This window comes from Myxocyprinus asiaticus, chromosome 26 (genome assembly GCF_019703515.2).
Source record: "Myxocyprinus asiaticus isolate MX2 ecotype Aquarium Trade chromosome 26, UBuf_Myxa_2, whole genome shotgun sequence".
Classification (NCBI taxonomy): Eukaryota; Metazoa; Chordata; class Actinopteri; order Cypriniformes; family Catostomidae; genus Myxocyprinus; species Myxocyprinus asiaticus.
Window position 1 is genome coordinate 42,307,511 of NC_059369.1, and position 16,368 is coordinate 42,323,878.

The 16,368-nt window shown below is 36.7% G+C and overlaps 1 protein-coding gene across 1 annotated transcript in view; it reads left to right on the plus strand.

Moving 5' to 3' along the window:
• Nucleotides 1-13,999, plus strand: part of LOC127416903 (Golgi apparatus protein 1-like) — a 63,306-nt gene extending 49,307 nt beyond the window's left edge. Inside the window, exons 23-26 of the mRNA XM_051656497.1 lie at nt 3,632-3,739; nt 3,938-4,058; nt 6,067-6,173; nt 9,606-13,999. Coding sequence (XP_051512457.1) covers nt 3,632-3,739; nt 3,938-4,058; nt 6,067-6,173; nt 9,606-9,773 — 504 coding nt within the window. The 3' untranslated portion in view covers nt 9,774-13,999. The remainder of the gene's footprint in view (nt 1-3,631; nt 3,740-3,937; nt 4,059-6,066; nt 6,174-9,605) is intronic.
• Nucleotides 14,000-16,368: the final 2,369 nt, after the last annotated feature.

Sequence of the window (16,368 nt, forward strand, 5' to 3'; positions counted from 1 at the left end):
GGCTTAAGTGGTCACTCGGGCATGCCATACAAATAGTGCTCGTCACCTGAGACATACGAGAAACTCAACTACCACTAATAGTCGATTCCAATAGACTCTGACTTTAGCATGTTGAAGTTGTTGAAATCTAAAAGACAATTCTTACACACTTTTCACCATCTTAGCTGAAAATTTTCAACGAGCTTGTCGTAGTGTATTCTGCTTTATCTGTGAATTATTTATATGATTCTGTGTTAGATTTTGCAATTAGATGCCAAATGAGCATCTCACACTGTCTCGCACTGACGTATAAAAGAATTCTTGCAATTGAATATGGCTTGTTTGTAGTGGTAGGGGACAGTAACAGTCAGAGGCCCTCGGAGAAGCAGCCTGTCTGAGCAAAGCCTTTTATTTATGGTGTTCATGAGCCACAGACATTCTGAGAGCGATCGAGCAGAAATGGTGTGAAATGAAGCTCTTGATGGGCTGGTAAAGAAAATAGACTATGATCTCTGAGCTGTATTGTGCTCTCAGGAAGCCACGTACAGACTGAGAAAGAGAGACAGATCTTTGAGAAGAAAATCGAGATGCCTGTGTATCTTTGGTCACTTTGGAAAATATATGGGTGTCTGTCTGTTTGAGGGGGTCATCAATTGGAAAATCGACTCAGTTAAAGTAAATGGGTCAATGACATGATGCTCTCTTTTTTTTTTTTCAGAATTATGCAATTATTAAAAAATAATAGGGCTGGGAAATTTAATGCGTACATTTCTGTGATTTAATAGTTGACTGTTCAACACGTTATGAAAAATTAATGCAATGTATCTGTCTTTTTTTCACTTCCTAAAACTTTACTTTTGTTTTTCCCTTGTGGCTAAAATTGGCGTATATACATTTTCAGGAGGTACTCACTTCACTCAACTGCACATCCTCGCACAAAAACTGATGGTGTGGAGCAGTGCACACTTATTCACTACATGTGATGCATTATCCCATTCATAATAAACACGCGAGCAGATTTACTGTACATAGAATGGAGATTTCACCCGCAAGCGGTGAACCAGGAGAGGTCCGGGCAAGCTGCTGTATATCTTTGCATCACCTGAAAATGCTCAATTACTGTCACCTTTACCAGTGTCGAAAGCGAAACCGCATGAGAGAGTCCCAGCGTCTGCACAATAGAGACTGAACGGCAGCCATAGAAAATAATAGTTTTGAGATTTTAAACTTCAGCAAATTAAACTTCAGCATTCATATACTGTATAATAATGCATATAAATAATGCATTGAGAATTTACACTTACATTTCTCTTGCCAATAAAGTTTTATATAAATTTAATCTGACCATTTGATGCTATTATCACATATGAAAAAGTGATTTTATGACATGGATACATATACTTGTATTGAAGAAATTTGACTAACTCCCTCCGCAAAAAAAAAACATGTTTTATTTTTAAATAATTCAAATAAATAATGGCTAACCAATTTCTCTCAAACTCTTTGAGACAAAGTATAAAGTAAATATATTTATTGTATTTGAATGTTTGTTTCAATGTGCCATGCACCATGATTAGTCGTTATCAATCACAGAAAACTGTGATAAATGGGTTAAAAAAAAAAAAAATCGATTCACAGCCATAACGTGAGAACGGACATGCGTGAACTGTGGAAACTGGTTCCCGCTTCCTCCTCCTGGGTTTTGGCACCACTGTCACAAAGGTTTAGGTTGGGCAGATAAAGGAGGAAGCAGGAACCAGTTTCCACAGTTCACATGAGTCCGTTTTATTCACAAATAACTAGCAATCGCTGTCCAGCTTCACTCAAAACATAAGACGGCTTTTCAGCGTTACTCAAATATACAGTCTGCTTTTCAGCTTCACACAACACAAGACTCTCTCAGGGAACAGACACAAAGACTCTGGTCTATCTGTCTGTCTCCTCTCTCTGTGAACTGGCCATCTTTTTTATCTCCCCGACTTTCACTGTGAACATAAAGATGGTAATTAGTCACAATTCATCTTTCTCTCTTCCCAGATGGGCGCTCGACCACGCCCTCACCTCCACAATCACATTGACATAAGTATTCTGACCCTTAACTCAGTACTTAGTTAAAGCACCTTTGGCAGCGATTACAGCCTCAAGTCTTTTTGGGTATGATGCGACAAGCTTTGCACACCTGGATTTGGGGATTTTCTGCCATTCTTCTCTGCAGATCCTCTCAAGCTCTGTCAGGTTGGATGGGGACCGTCAGTGGATAGCCATTTTACAGGTCTCTCCAGAGATGTTTGATTGGGTTCAAGTCCGGGCTCTGGCTGGGCCACTCAAGGACATTCACAGAGTTGTCCCAAAGGGTCATTGTCCTGTTGGAAGGTGAACCTTCGGCCCAGTTTGAGGTCCTAAACTCTCTGGACCAGGTTTTTATTAAGGTTATCTCTGTATTTTGCTGCGTTCAGCTTTCCTTCAACCCTGACCAGTCCCCCAGTCCCTGCTGCTGAAAAACACCTCCACAGCATTATGCTACCACCACCATGCTTCACCATTGGGATGTTATTGTGCAGGTGATGAGTGGTGCCTGGTTTCCTCCAGACATGACGCTTGGAATTGAGGCCAAACAGTTTCATCAGACCAGAGAATCTTGTTTCTCACAGTCTGAGAGTCCTTTAGTTGCTTTTTTGCATATCTTGCACTGAGGAGAGGCTTCCATCTGGCCACTCTACCGTAAAGCCCAGATCAGTGGAGTGTTGCATTGATGGTTGTCCTTCTACAAGTTTCTCCCATCTCCATACATGATCTCTGGAGCTCAACCAGAGTGACCATCGGTTTCTTTGTCACCTCTCTTACCAAGGCTCTTCTCCCCCGATTGCTCAGTTTGGCTGGGTGGCCAGCCATAAGGGTGAGTCCTGGTTGTTCCAAACTTCTTCCATTTAAAAATTATGGAGGCCACTGTGCTCTTGGTAACCTTCAATGTAGCTGAAAAATTTGTGTAGCCTCAGACCTGTGCCTCGACACAATCCTAACTCTGAGCTCTGCAGGCAGTTTCTTTGACCTCATGGCTTGGTTTTTGCTCTGATATGCATTTTCAGCTGTGAGACCTTACATAGACAGGTGTTTGCTTTTCCAAATCATGTCCAATCAATTCAGTTTGCCACTGGTGGACATCTCAAAGATTATCCAGAGAAATGGGATGCACCTGAGCTCAATTTCTAGTGTCATAGCAAGGGATCTGAATACTTATGTCAATGTGATATTTCAGTTTTTTTCTTTTTAATAAATGTGCACAAGTTATCAATCTTTTTTTTTTTTTTTTTTTTTGCTTTGTCATTATGGGCTATGTAGTGCAGATTGATGTGAATTTTTTTTTTAAAGCATTTTAGCACAAGGCTGCAACAAGCAAAATGTGAAAAAAATTAAGGGGTCTGAATACATTCTGAATGCACTGTGTGTGTGTGTGCATATATTATATATATATATATATATATATATATATATATATATATATATATGCATAAATATATATTTTAGTGGTGTGGGTTAGTGTTAGGCTGTAGTAATTCTAGTTACTTTTCTATAAACACAAAAGAGGACTATGATATGTGCCCATTTAGATATGCCATGTAAACGTGTGTGTTTTTGTGTGTTTGTGCGGTAGATCACGCGTCTGTGTGCAGAGGAAGCGGCGGCACAGGAGCAGACGGGTCAAGTGGAGGAGTGTTTGAAAAACAACCTGCTGAAGATTAAGCAGGAGGAGTGCAAGATGGTACATACTTTATCTGTACATTCTGCTTGTGCTATGGTTTTCCTTGCATCCATTGCATTGAAAACACATCTATATCTTGTGAACTCACATCTGATTTTCTAATAGGCAGAGATTCCCACAGTTTGGGAAAGTTTTGGTGTAGAACACTAACAATAACAGCAGAAAACAAACTGTAATTTTGATCCTCTCATTGTGTAGGAGGTGTTGAACATGCTTAAAGAAAGCAAAGCAGACATTTTTGTGGATCCTGTCCTACACACGGCATGTGCGCTGGATTTGAAACATCACTGTGCTGCCATTACCCCTGGCAGAGGCAGACGTAAGTGTTGTTGTGGAGGGTTTTTTCCAGGATTATTATATGCATTTAAATGCTATAGTCATACTTTAAGACAAATCAAATCATGTTTGTAGGTGGGGTGGTATTTATTAATCCATTGTGGGAAGTTAGGGTGCATTAGCAGCCAGACAATAACACTGTACAGCAAAGTCAGAAATAAACTTTTACGTCATGAGGCAATATTTGCCCTATGGATTTGATTTTACCTTTTTATAGTTGCTTATTTTTTCTAACCATTTGAAACATAAACTGTGTCTCATCAGATTGTCAAATACTTTTTTAGAATGTATTACCTCTTACCCTAAGAATTCAATTAACATCCATTCAAATTTTATGCCATAATATGCATAACTATAATGCATAACTATAGTTCAGTCATGACAACTCTCTGAAATATTTAGCATGTTTTATGGGTATGACATTTTGATTTGAAATTGGTCTTGGTGAGCTGGATCTGCTAGACTGCTGCTGCAGACTTGCGGAGACTTGCTACTGCTAGTAAATACACAGACATACTGAGTTAAACATGTGGATATACTGCACAATTAGAAAAGCACAAGACATGCTGAAGCAAGCATGTATGACTTACTGCTGCACAATTAGACATAAATATAAAGTCCCCAACAAAGCAGGGAAGCTGCACAAATGCATAACACAAAATTTAACCCCCCAAACAAGCAGATCTACCGCCAAGACTTGTGTACTGCTGCTGCTCTGAAGAGCCATGTGCACCAAGTGTATTGTATGCTAGCTTGGTGTGCCTTGACATGCTGGGGCAATTGGCAAAACACTAAAAACTAAATCTCTTTGTGTGCCTGGGCCTGCTTGGCCGAATGGCTTAAACGGCTAGTGGCCTGACTCATAATATGTACCTGGATCTGAAAAGCTTAGAGCTTATTTAATAAGTGACCTAGCCTAGCTATGTGTGGATTTATTTAAGCTAATGACCTACAATAGAGATGTGTGCCAGTGCCTGATCTGGCTACTCCTTACTTTGATAAAGACACGCTTCTATGTGTCATGACCAAAAGCAGACCTTACCGTGCAAGCTGGTAGAAGAAAAAGCCAAAGCAATCACCTGAACAAATAGCATTTTCAGAGAAATAACTCTCAAAGCGTGCAGCAGTGAAACCGGCTTACATACAGCCGAGCAAGAGTAAATGTTTGGCAAAGAAAAAGTATGCAAGTTGATTGGCTATCCGATTACATGTCAAAGGACTTGTCAGCATACACCATGTGAGCGGACATATGAGCGAGCTGATTGGCTAACAGATAATAAGTTCAAACTTGCACCATTCAGAGTTGCATGCCTGAACAGAGTCATTAGAATATTAAGAACTATTTCAGATGGTACAAATAAAAAGTAATTCATTACAGTGGCATATTTTGCCCCCACATTTAGAATTTCGGGGTCATTTTTTCATTTTTAGTGGCATTGTTTTTCCAAGACCCCCTAAATTTCTGACCTTGCTGTTCAGTGTGCAGAAAGTACCACATTTACTATGATTAATGCTGACTGTTAGAAGGTATACATTATAAACAACATACACAATTTACATAACATACCCACTGTATATAACAAGAAATACACAACATTGGAATAAGTAAACATCATAGACAAAATAAAAAATTCAATATCATTTTACACAAACTACACAGTGATCTTAAAGGGATAGTTCACCCCTCATGTTTTTCCAAACTTGTATTACTTTGTCAAACAAAAACAAAAGGAGATATTAGTCAGAATGGTAGCTGTAGTCACCATTCACTTTCATTGCATTTGATTTTTTATTTATTTATATATTTTTTACATACAATAAAAGTGAATTGTGACTGCCGCTAACATTTTGACTAACATCTTCTTTTGTGTTCCATGGAAGAAAGTTATATAGGTTTGGAACAGTCCGTTTGAGAGACCTTGTTTGTGTCACTTGAAAATCTTTTGTGTTGGCGAGCAAACGGAGGAATATTAATGCTTTGTCTTTCCCAGAAATGTCATGTTTAATGGAAGCTCTACAGGACAAGCAGGTGCGTCTGCAGCCGGAATGTAAGAGAAGATTACAGGACCGTGTTGACATGTGGAGTTATGCAGCTAAGGTTGGTACATATGCACTACAAACACAAAAGCATATTTACCTAGCTATGTAAATAGGGACTCATCATAGACTGTTTTCAAGTAAAACTTGAAAATGTAGGGTTCTGGATGCTGTGCTTAAAGACATCATTAACCTTAGTTTACATGTCAAGGACAGTCTCTTCTAGTGGAAGAATTGCTCTTAATGAATTTGCTTCATAAAATAATTTAATGAATAATTTAATAAATATTTTCTATTTTATTATACAAAATAATTTTGTATAAAAGCACTCAATTTTAGACAACTCTGGGCAAATAATGTTTTTGCAGATTTTTCAAAAGGCGTGCCCAAACTGTATATTGTGTATATTCCCAAAATAGCATGGCCTCTAATACTTGCTTAATTATAATTACTACAGTCTAACCCAGATTAAATCCACTTTTCAGTCACATAGTTATTTTTGGAACCCAGTCAACTTAAATATTATTTTAATTTACATTATTATTATAATAATAATTATTATTATTATAATTGTAATTTATATGTAATTTACATATTACAGTATTAATTATTATTATTATTATTATTAATATTATTATTATTATTATTGTAATTTATATGTAATTTACATATTACAGTATTAATTATTATTATTATTATTATTATTATTATTATTATTATTAATAATATCAATAATAATAATAATATTGCATAATTTATTAGTGGTATTAATAATAATAATTAATATTACATTATTCATTATTATTATTATTATTATTATTAATAAATTATGTAATATTATTATTATTATTATTATTGTAATTTATATGTAATTTACATATTACAGTATTAATTATTATTATTATTAACATTATTATTATTATTATTATTATTAATAATATCAATAATAATAATATTACATAATTTATTATTAGTGGTATTAATAATAATTAATATTACATAATTTATTAATAATAATAATAATAATAATAAATAATGCAATATTATTATTATTATTATTATTATTAAATATTACATTTACATTTATTCATTTGGCAGACGATTTTATCCAAAGCAACTTACAAAAGAGGAAAACAAAAGCGAATCATCTTAAGGAGACAGTGGTATGAAAAGTGCCATACTACAAAGTTTCACTAGCATCATAATAGTATTCAAAACAGATTAAAAGTTTTTTTTGTATTTATTTATTTTATTTTTATTATTATTAATGACTGGTTAAGTGCTCATGGAAAAGATGTGTTTTTAGTCATTTTTTGAAGACTGAGAGTGAGTCAGCTTCACGGATGGAGTTGGGAAGGTCGTTCCACCATCGTGGTATGATGAAGCTGAAAGTCCGGGAAAGTGTTTTGGTGCCTCTTTGTGTTGGTACAACAAGGCGACATTCCTTAGCCGACCGCAGGCTTCTAGTGGGCGCGTAGCTCTGCATAAATGATTTTAGGTATGCTGGAGCAGACCCAGTGACTGTTCTGTATGCCAGCATCAGAGCCTTGAATTTGATAAGTGCATCAACTGACAACCAGTGGAGAGAGACAAGGAGTGGTGTAACATGCGCTCTCTTTGGTTCATTAAAGACCAGACATGCTGCTGCATTCTGGATCATTTGCAGGGGTCTACTTGCACATGCAGGGAGGTCTGCAATGAGAGAGTTACAGTAGTCCAGTCTAGTTATGACAAGTGACTGAACAAGAAGTTGTGTGGCATGTTCAGAGTGGAAGGGTCTTATCTTCCTGATATTGTAGAGTGTAAATCTACATGATCTTGTGGTCTTTGAGATGTGGTCTATGAAATTTAGTCTGTTGTCGATGGTTACCCCTAGATTTCTGACCGTTTTGGAAGGCGTTACTGTAGTTGCACCCAGCTGCACGGTGATGTTGTGTTCAACAGCAGGGTTGGCTGGAAAGACAAGGAGTTCAGTCTTTGCTGGGCTGAGTTGCAGGTGGCATTCCTTCATCCAAGCTGAGATGTCTGCCAGGCAGGCAGAAATTCGAGCAGTCCCTGTGGTATTGTTGGGCTGGAAAGACAAGTAGAGTTGCGTGTCATCAGCGTAGCAGTGGTAAGAGAAACCATGTGCCTGAATGATGGGTCCCAGTGATGTTGTGTATATAGAGAAGAGAAGTGGCCCAAGCACTGATCCCTGAGGTACCCCAGTAAGTAGCTGATGTGGCTTGGATACCTCACCTCTCCAGGCTACCTTGAAGGACCTACCTGAGAGATAGGAATTAAACCAGTGAAGCACAGTTCCTGTAATGCCCAGCGAGGAGAGGGTAGAGAGTAAGATCTGATGGTTGACTGTGTCAAAGGCTGCAGAAAGGTCCAGCAGAATCAGGACGGATGATCTCGATTCAGCTTTCGCCCCTCTCAGTGACTCAGTGACAGACAGCAGGGCAGTCTCGGTGGAGTGTCCATTTTTGAAGCCTGACTGATTGTCATCCAGTCGCGTATTCTGTGAGAGATAGGCAGAGATTTTATTTAAAACTGCCCTTTCAAGTGTTTTTGCCATGAATGGGATGAGAGACTGATCTGTAGTTTTCTATTTGTGTGGGGTTAAGTGCAGGTTTCTTCAGCAGCATATTAGAATTTTATTATACAAAAATCATATATTTCAGTCATTATTTCTTAACTTTAAAACTCTCTGGCTTTTATTTTGGCAGAACACTCCAGGAAGGCTTTTGAGCGTTTGTTTTTAGGCTTGCTCACAGTAGTTTAATTCACTTTTCATTCAAAATCTGGTCAAGTGCTTCTCCAGTGCCGTCTTAATGGATGTTATAAGCGAACTGAATTATTGAGCATTTACATCTGAAATGTATTTTGTGTTTAGCGCTCACATATTGCGCATCGCTCTGAAAAAATAGCAGCTATCATGAGCCCCGTCTGTGCTGTGAGTGTGTCAGTGGTGCAGCACTCATTCAGTGAAGCGTGCTGCGCATGCAGACTGTTTATTTATTTATTAAACATGTCTTCATGAGACTTTGAATTAAATGCACAAGTCATATGGACTACGTTTTAATGGTTCCTTTATGTCCTTTTTTGAGTTTGACGGTCACGACCATTACTAACACGCAGTATCAGATTTAGATTGGGCTCAGGGGACCGATACCCGATCTGGTAAAAAAGTCAGTATCGGAGCCAATACCGATCCACTTATCGGATCAGTGCATCTCTAACCCAGACCTCAACCCTATTTTTTGCAGTTTTAAACATTTGGTGTTTGAATTTTCAAACATATGATTTCATTGATTTAAGAATAACTTTTCCCTTTGATGAAGCCCCTAAAAAGTAAAGTTTTTGTCAGGTTCAGCTAACTTCTGGGGACAGTTTTCAGCAAATGACCCAAAATATGTCTTCGTTAGAAACACACATGATGCATGTCCCAGCATCCACACATAGACACAAAATCACCTCCTTTTACACATTATTGTAACTGCTCCTCTAGGTTGCCCCAGCCGAAGGTTTCTCAGACCTCGCTGTGCAAGTGATGACATCACCCTCGAAGAATTACATCCTGTTGGTGATCGCACTGGCTGTGTCCATCTTCTTCTTAGTTGGGCTTCTGTGCGGCCGCATCACCAAACGTGTGACCAGAGAACTAAAAGACAGGTAGAGCAATGAAGCACCTGACCCGCCCTTCCTGTTTCACACCTCATTTTCTGCCCAGGCTGTTCTCTGTAGTTGTACAGTACCTGCTGAGACTTTGGGTCCTGTCAGTGGACCTTCTGTGGGCCGATTTTCCATGTTTGGAACCCACAGTAGCCCACCCAGCCACTGAAACCCAATTGAATCTAAACGATGAACATCTGAAACACTCCTAAAACAAGATTAAGATAGTTTTGGGACATTATGCCTTGATTATGAATGTTTTTATTTTAAGAGTGATGGCCTTACTTCCTGACTGTAATATGGTAATTTGTCAATGCAGTATTTTTACCATTGCATCTTTTCCATTTTTTGAGAATGTGTGTTCATAAATAGGGCTTTAATCAGTGGCGTACATGAACATTCAGAAGCCATCTTTACATTTTAGTTTTGTTTTGTGGATCATCACTTTTTTCATCTTTAATCTTTGTAATCTTTAAATCACAAGGGGGAGTCCCCTCTGGGTGGGATTCATTATTGGGTGTCTCCTAAAGTAGTTATATTTTTGTGTGATCTTTTGGCAATGTGGAGAAAAGATGGTTGGAGAGCTGATGTCCATTTTAAATGTCCCCATGAGCCTTATACATAAAACAGTGAACTTAATCGTCAAGTCAAAGACATTTGTCATCTAAATAGTGTTAATGGGGTGAATCTCATGAAAACATGTCCAGGTCATATTTCACCACAAAAATAAGTTTTATTTTTATAAATTAAAAATAAAATGTTACATAATGATGTAGGCCTATCATTATTTTATTTTTTTTATTTATTTTTTTTTGCATTTTGACATTTTCATGACAATTAAGCACATTATAAATAATTCCATGCCAATGTAATATTAATGTTGAGGGTTTTTTTCTGCAATACTATTTTTTATTTTATTTTTTATTTTTTTTTTACAACAAATCCTACCATGATGTGATTTATAAATACTTGTCCATTTTAAATGAATATTTCAGGTTCAATACAAGTTAAGCTCAATGGACAGCATTTGTGGCATAATGTTGATTACAAGAATAATGTATTTCGACTCGTCCCTCCTTGTCTTTAAAAAAGCAGAAATCAAGGCTACAGTGAGGCACTTACAATGGAAGTCAATGGGGCCAATTTTTGGAGGGTTTAAACACAAAAATGTGAAGCTTATAATTTTATGCATTAACTTGCATTCATTCTTCTAAAAAATATGTGTATTATTTGAGCTGTAAAGTTGTTTAAATTGTAATTATTACAGTCATTTTAGGGTTTGTTCACATTACATTGTCATGGTAACAAAGTTATAAAATTGGTTATAACTTTACACAGAAAAGGTTAGTAAGTGATTTAATCACACTAAAGTCATGTTTACATGCATATTGTTTATGTCTTGTGGCTATACTTTTGATACCGTGAGTATTTTAATATTCAAAAATTGGCCCCCATTCACTTCCATTGTAAGTGCCATATTTGCTTTTTTTAAAGAAAAGGAGGAATGAGTCGAAATACATTTTTGAAGTAATCAACATTATGCCACAAATGCTGTCCATTGAGCTTAACTTGTATTGAACCAGGAATATTCCTTTAATAGAAGAATTAATCTAAGTGCTTTTATAAAATTACAAGCTTCACATTTCTGCCTTTTAAATCCTCCAAAAATTGGTCCCCATCGGCCTCATTGTAATCTTGAGTTTTGCTATTTTTAAAGAAAAGGAGGGATGAGTTGAAATAATTTTTTGTGGTAATGGTGTCGATTGAGCTTAACTTTGTATTGAACCCGGAATATTCCTTTAATAATATGTCATTCGTTTTGTTGCATTACAGTAATAACGAGCATTGCGGTTAACAAGAATTTGGTGCAAATTCCGATGCAAACACTTTACAACATTTGTTAACATTAGTAAATGCATTAGGTATCATGAACTAACAATAAACATTATTTTTAACAGCATTTATTTATCTTTGTCAATTTATCATTGTTAGTTCCTGTTGTTGTGCTCCTATTGCATTAACTAACGTTAACGTATACAACTTTTCGGTTAAAAAATGTGTCAGTGAGTATATGTTGAAATTAACCAATAAGTGCTGTTAAAGTATTGTTCCTTATTAGTTCAAGTTACTAATTATGTTAACGAATACAACCTTATTGTAACGTGTTACCATTTTTTTTCTTTTGATTTTGGGGCAAAATCATTTCAGGTCATTTTCTTACAGTCTGTTTATGATGCATTAGACCGTAAGTGATCAATGTACGAGGAGTACGAAATAAGAATAGATCTCGACCTCTGCCAGAGCGTTAAACATTTAAGATAATATAATTATCTGGGGCCAAGCCTCTTTCGGACCAACTTTATAAGAGTTAAAAACACAAGTGGATACCCTGTTGGGTGTATTTTGAATGTTAACAGGATGATTGCACTTTTTGTTGTGTTTGGCTTAAGCCTTATTTATTGTGTGTGTGTGTGTGTGTGTGTGTGTGTGTGTGTGTGTGTGTGTGTGTGTGTGTGTGTGTGTGTGTGTGTGTGTGTGTGTGTGTTTTAAACTTATTTTAATGGTAAGTTCTATTGTTGCCTTTTATCTTTCTTTGTCATACCAGTGAAAGGAAACAAGTTTTAAATGTCTGTATGTTTGGTGGATATGTAGTTTTTCAAAGCTGTAGAATATCTTGCGAAGGCCCACTGTACCTGCAAACATCTCTCCTAGTATGAATGACAATGAAATGCATTTCTTTTTAATTTGTTGCAGAGTTACTATGACTATAACTGTGATGATTATATGCATAACGCCCGCTGTAGGTCTGTATTCAGTAACACAGACATAAGAGTTTTCTAAACGGTTCTCGCTTGCTTTTTTTTTTTTACCTGGATGAGAACTTTTTTCTGTATTGGTTTGTATATTATGGGTGATTTTCACAAAACCTGGCAAGAAAATATCATGGTCATATTTAAAGGGATAGTTCACCCAAAAATGAAAATTCTCTCATCATTTACTCACCCTCATGTCACCCCAGATGTGTAGGACTTTCTTTCTTCTGCTGAATACAAACAAAACATTTTTAAACAATATCTCAGCTCTGTAGGTCCATACAATGCAAGTGAATGGGTGCCAACATTTTGAAGCTCCAAAATGCACATGAAGTCAGCATAAAAGTAATCTGTAAGACTCCAGTGGTTAAATCGATATATTCTTAAACGATATGATTGGTGTGGGTGAGAAACAATGCGTTTTATGAAACAGATGTAAATAAACTAATGTGCAAATCACAGATCATGTCCAAGCTTTCTGGTTGATGGTAACTTGAGACAGTAAAATTATACTGATCAAATGATCATGTTTGACTATATATTGTAGATAAGTAAATGTTAAAAGTAGTGTTATTCCAAAAATATTTCTCTTAATTCATGTTTTTTTGGGAGTGATCATGATGGTGTTTTTATCTGGTTGGTTCTGTTAATTCTTTAATGCCTTTTTATTGGATCGTACTACAGTATTTCACATATAACAAGTTTATTGTGGTATATTGCTACATAGTTGGGTGTCACTGGATTGTAAAAATTCTAAAAGAATTGCATCACAATGCAGATTTTGGGATATGTTGTGTCATCGGTCGCTCTTTGCTTTTTAAACCTCTAAGTCTGCCCGTGTTCTGTTGATTCGGCGATCTAAACGCTGTACTACTGTGTCAATCAAGTGATCCTTAAACAGGTTTGGAGGGGATGCAGGATGTCTTGTCTCTGCATGGATATATGAAAGGTTTATAAATATATTTAGGACTTCATATAGGTGAAAGACCATTTGTGTGTTGGGGTGTCTCATTTGAAAGCATCTTTTGAAGCCACAACCAGGAGCAAAACCGATGACATAATCACAAACGTTTTCCAATTATGTTGTTTCTTGAAGCCAGTCACAAGAGTCATAAATGCAGTGCCAAAGATGATCCTGCTGTTTCCAATGGCCTTTCTCTGCTCATCTTAAAGACCCAATGAACTGAGCGTGACTCCAACCTCTGCCAGAAGCTGTTTTACGTGTTTAATCTGAAAAATTGTTTCATATTAAATGCATACTGTCTTAACACCTGATATTTTCTTAACCTCCTAATTTTGCCATGTAAGACTGATGTGACAAATCAGATTTTTTTTGTTTGTTTGTTTTGTTTTCTTTAATTCTGTACAGATTAGGATGAATTCTCAGTTTAATAAAACTCTGTAGATTTTCTTACCATTCTGGTCTGCTTTTCTGATTTTGATGTTTTCAAACACAACACAAAAAAATTACATTTATTTTTTTCACATTCTGCAAAAGCTTAAAAAATTGTCAAATTTGCAACAGTGTTTTGTGACCAAACATGTCATTAATTTTCATTTTGATTCCAAATACAGGAATGTGAAATGTTTGTTAAAGGGATAGTTCTCCCAAAAATAAATTATGTGAATGACTTTGTCTTCTGTTGAACACAAACGAAGATTTTTAGAAGGATATTTCAGATCTGTAGGTCCTCACAATGCAAGTAAAAGGGTACAAAAATTTGGAAGCTCCAAAAGGCACATAAAGGCAGCATAAAAGACTCCAGTGGTTAAATCCATATCTTCTGAAGCTATATGATAGGTGTGGGTGAGAAACAGATCAATATTTAAGTCCTTTTTTTACTAAATTCTCCTCCCTGCCCAGTAGGTGGCGATATGCACGAAGAATGCTAAAAAATGTTAAAAAAGGACTTAAATATTGATCTGTTTCTCACACACACCTATCATTGCTTCAGAAGACATGGATTAAACCACTGGAGTAGTATGGATTACTTTTATGCTGCCTTTATATGCTTTTTGGAGCTTCAAAATTTTGGTCACCATTCACTTGCATTGTATGGACCTACAGAGCTGAGCTATTCTTCTAAAAATCTTCATTTGTGTTCTGCAGAAGAAAGGAAGTCATACACATCTGGAATGGCATGAGCGTGAGTAAATGATGAGATCATTTTCATTTTTGGGTCAACTATCCCTTTAAAAACTGAAGCGAATAATTTTGTTAAGAATACTTCCTCATATCTCATCTTTATATGCAGAGACAACTCTTAAATAAGTAATTTGTAGGTTGATTTCCCCGAAACGTTTAACACTCTGGCTCTGTGGAGCTATCAGAACATTGCTCTGTTTGTTTGAGTATCCTTACCAGCCCGACACAGCAATGTTGCTTTTCTCCTTTGAAAATATTTTCTCATCAACATGTCAAGTGCAACCAATTCAAAGGAATACACTGTAAAAGGGAACATTTGCATTAACAAGGCTTCCAATTTGAGCCTCTGGTCAACTTAAAAGAAACGTATCAGATATACACCGATTAGCCACAACATTAAAACCACCTGCCTAATATCGTGTAGGCCACCCTCATGCTGCCAAAACAGCACCAACCCACATCTCGGAGTAGCATTCTGAGATACTATTCTTCTCACCACAGTTGTCTTTTCACTACAACTGCCGCTCACTGGATGTTTTTTGTTTTTGGCTCCATTCAGGGTAAATTCTAGAAACTGTTGTGCGTGAAAATTCCAGGAGATCAGCAGTTACAGAAATACTCAAACCAGCCCATCTGATTAGATAAGCACATGGATGATTGTTGGTGGCAGACAGGCTGGTTTGAGTATTTCTGTAACTGCTGATCTCCTGGGATTTTCACACACAACAGTCTCTAGAATTTACTCCGAATGGTGCCAAAGACAAAAAACATCCAGTGAGCGGCGGTTCTGTGGATGGAAACGCCTTGTTGATGAGAGAGGTCAACAGAGAATGGTCAGACTGGTTTGAACTGACAAAGCCTATGGTAACTCAGATAACCACTCTGTACAATTGTGGTGAGAAGAATATCATCAATGAATGCTATTCTGAGATGCGGGTTGGCGCTGTTTTGGCGGCACGAGGGGGACCTACACAATATATACCTACACAGCCAACATCTGTGCATTAAGGTTTTAATAAAGTGTATCCTGATAAGAACTTCAGACATGTAACCTGCAAAATAAATTTTGATTCATATGGTTAAGCTGACCTATTGCAGCTTTACAAAAATAAAATAAATTATAAAAGCTTAGAATGCAGCTGATCTCTCATGATAAGCTAGCACAATACTTTACAAAGCTTTAGGCTTGCTTTCAATTGGGGTGTTTCTGTCAATGATTATGATAATGAAATATTCAATGCATAAAATAAGTTATGAGTGCACAGATATTCTTGTGCATTAAGAGGCTTATTTAACTTTGGGAGACATGGATAAAGAGTTTCAGAAGTAATATGTTAATAACACACTATAACAAAACTGTTCAGGCGTTAAGGCCAGTCTTCAAATTATTGATGCCTTTTCTGCCACCTGCTGTTTGTGATGAAGTGATTTTGCTCACACAAGGTTTGTAATGGACCGACAGGCAAAGATAAATGACTTCAATCCAGAATGGCTTAGACATAAATAACTACTCGACAGCCATAAACATAAACTAATTTATTACCTACCGGTCATCCATCCTGCATTATGACCAGTACTAGCTTTTCAAGACAAAGATTACATGTTATCCAATATCTGTGATTCAAATTGGCATTGAATCA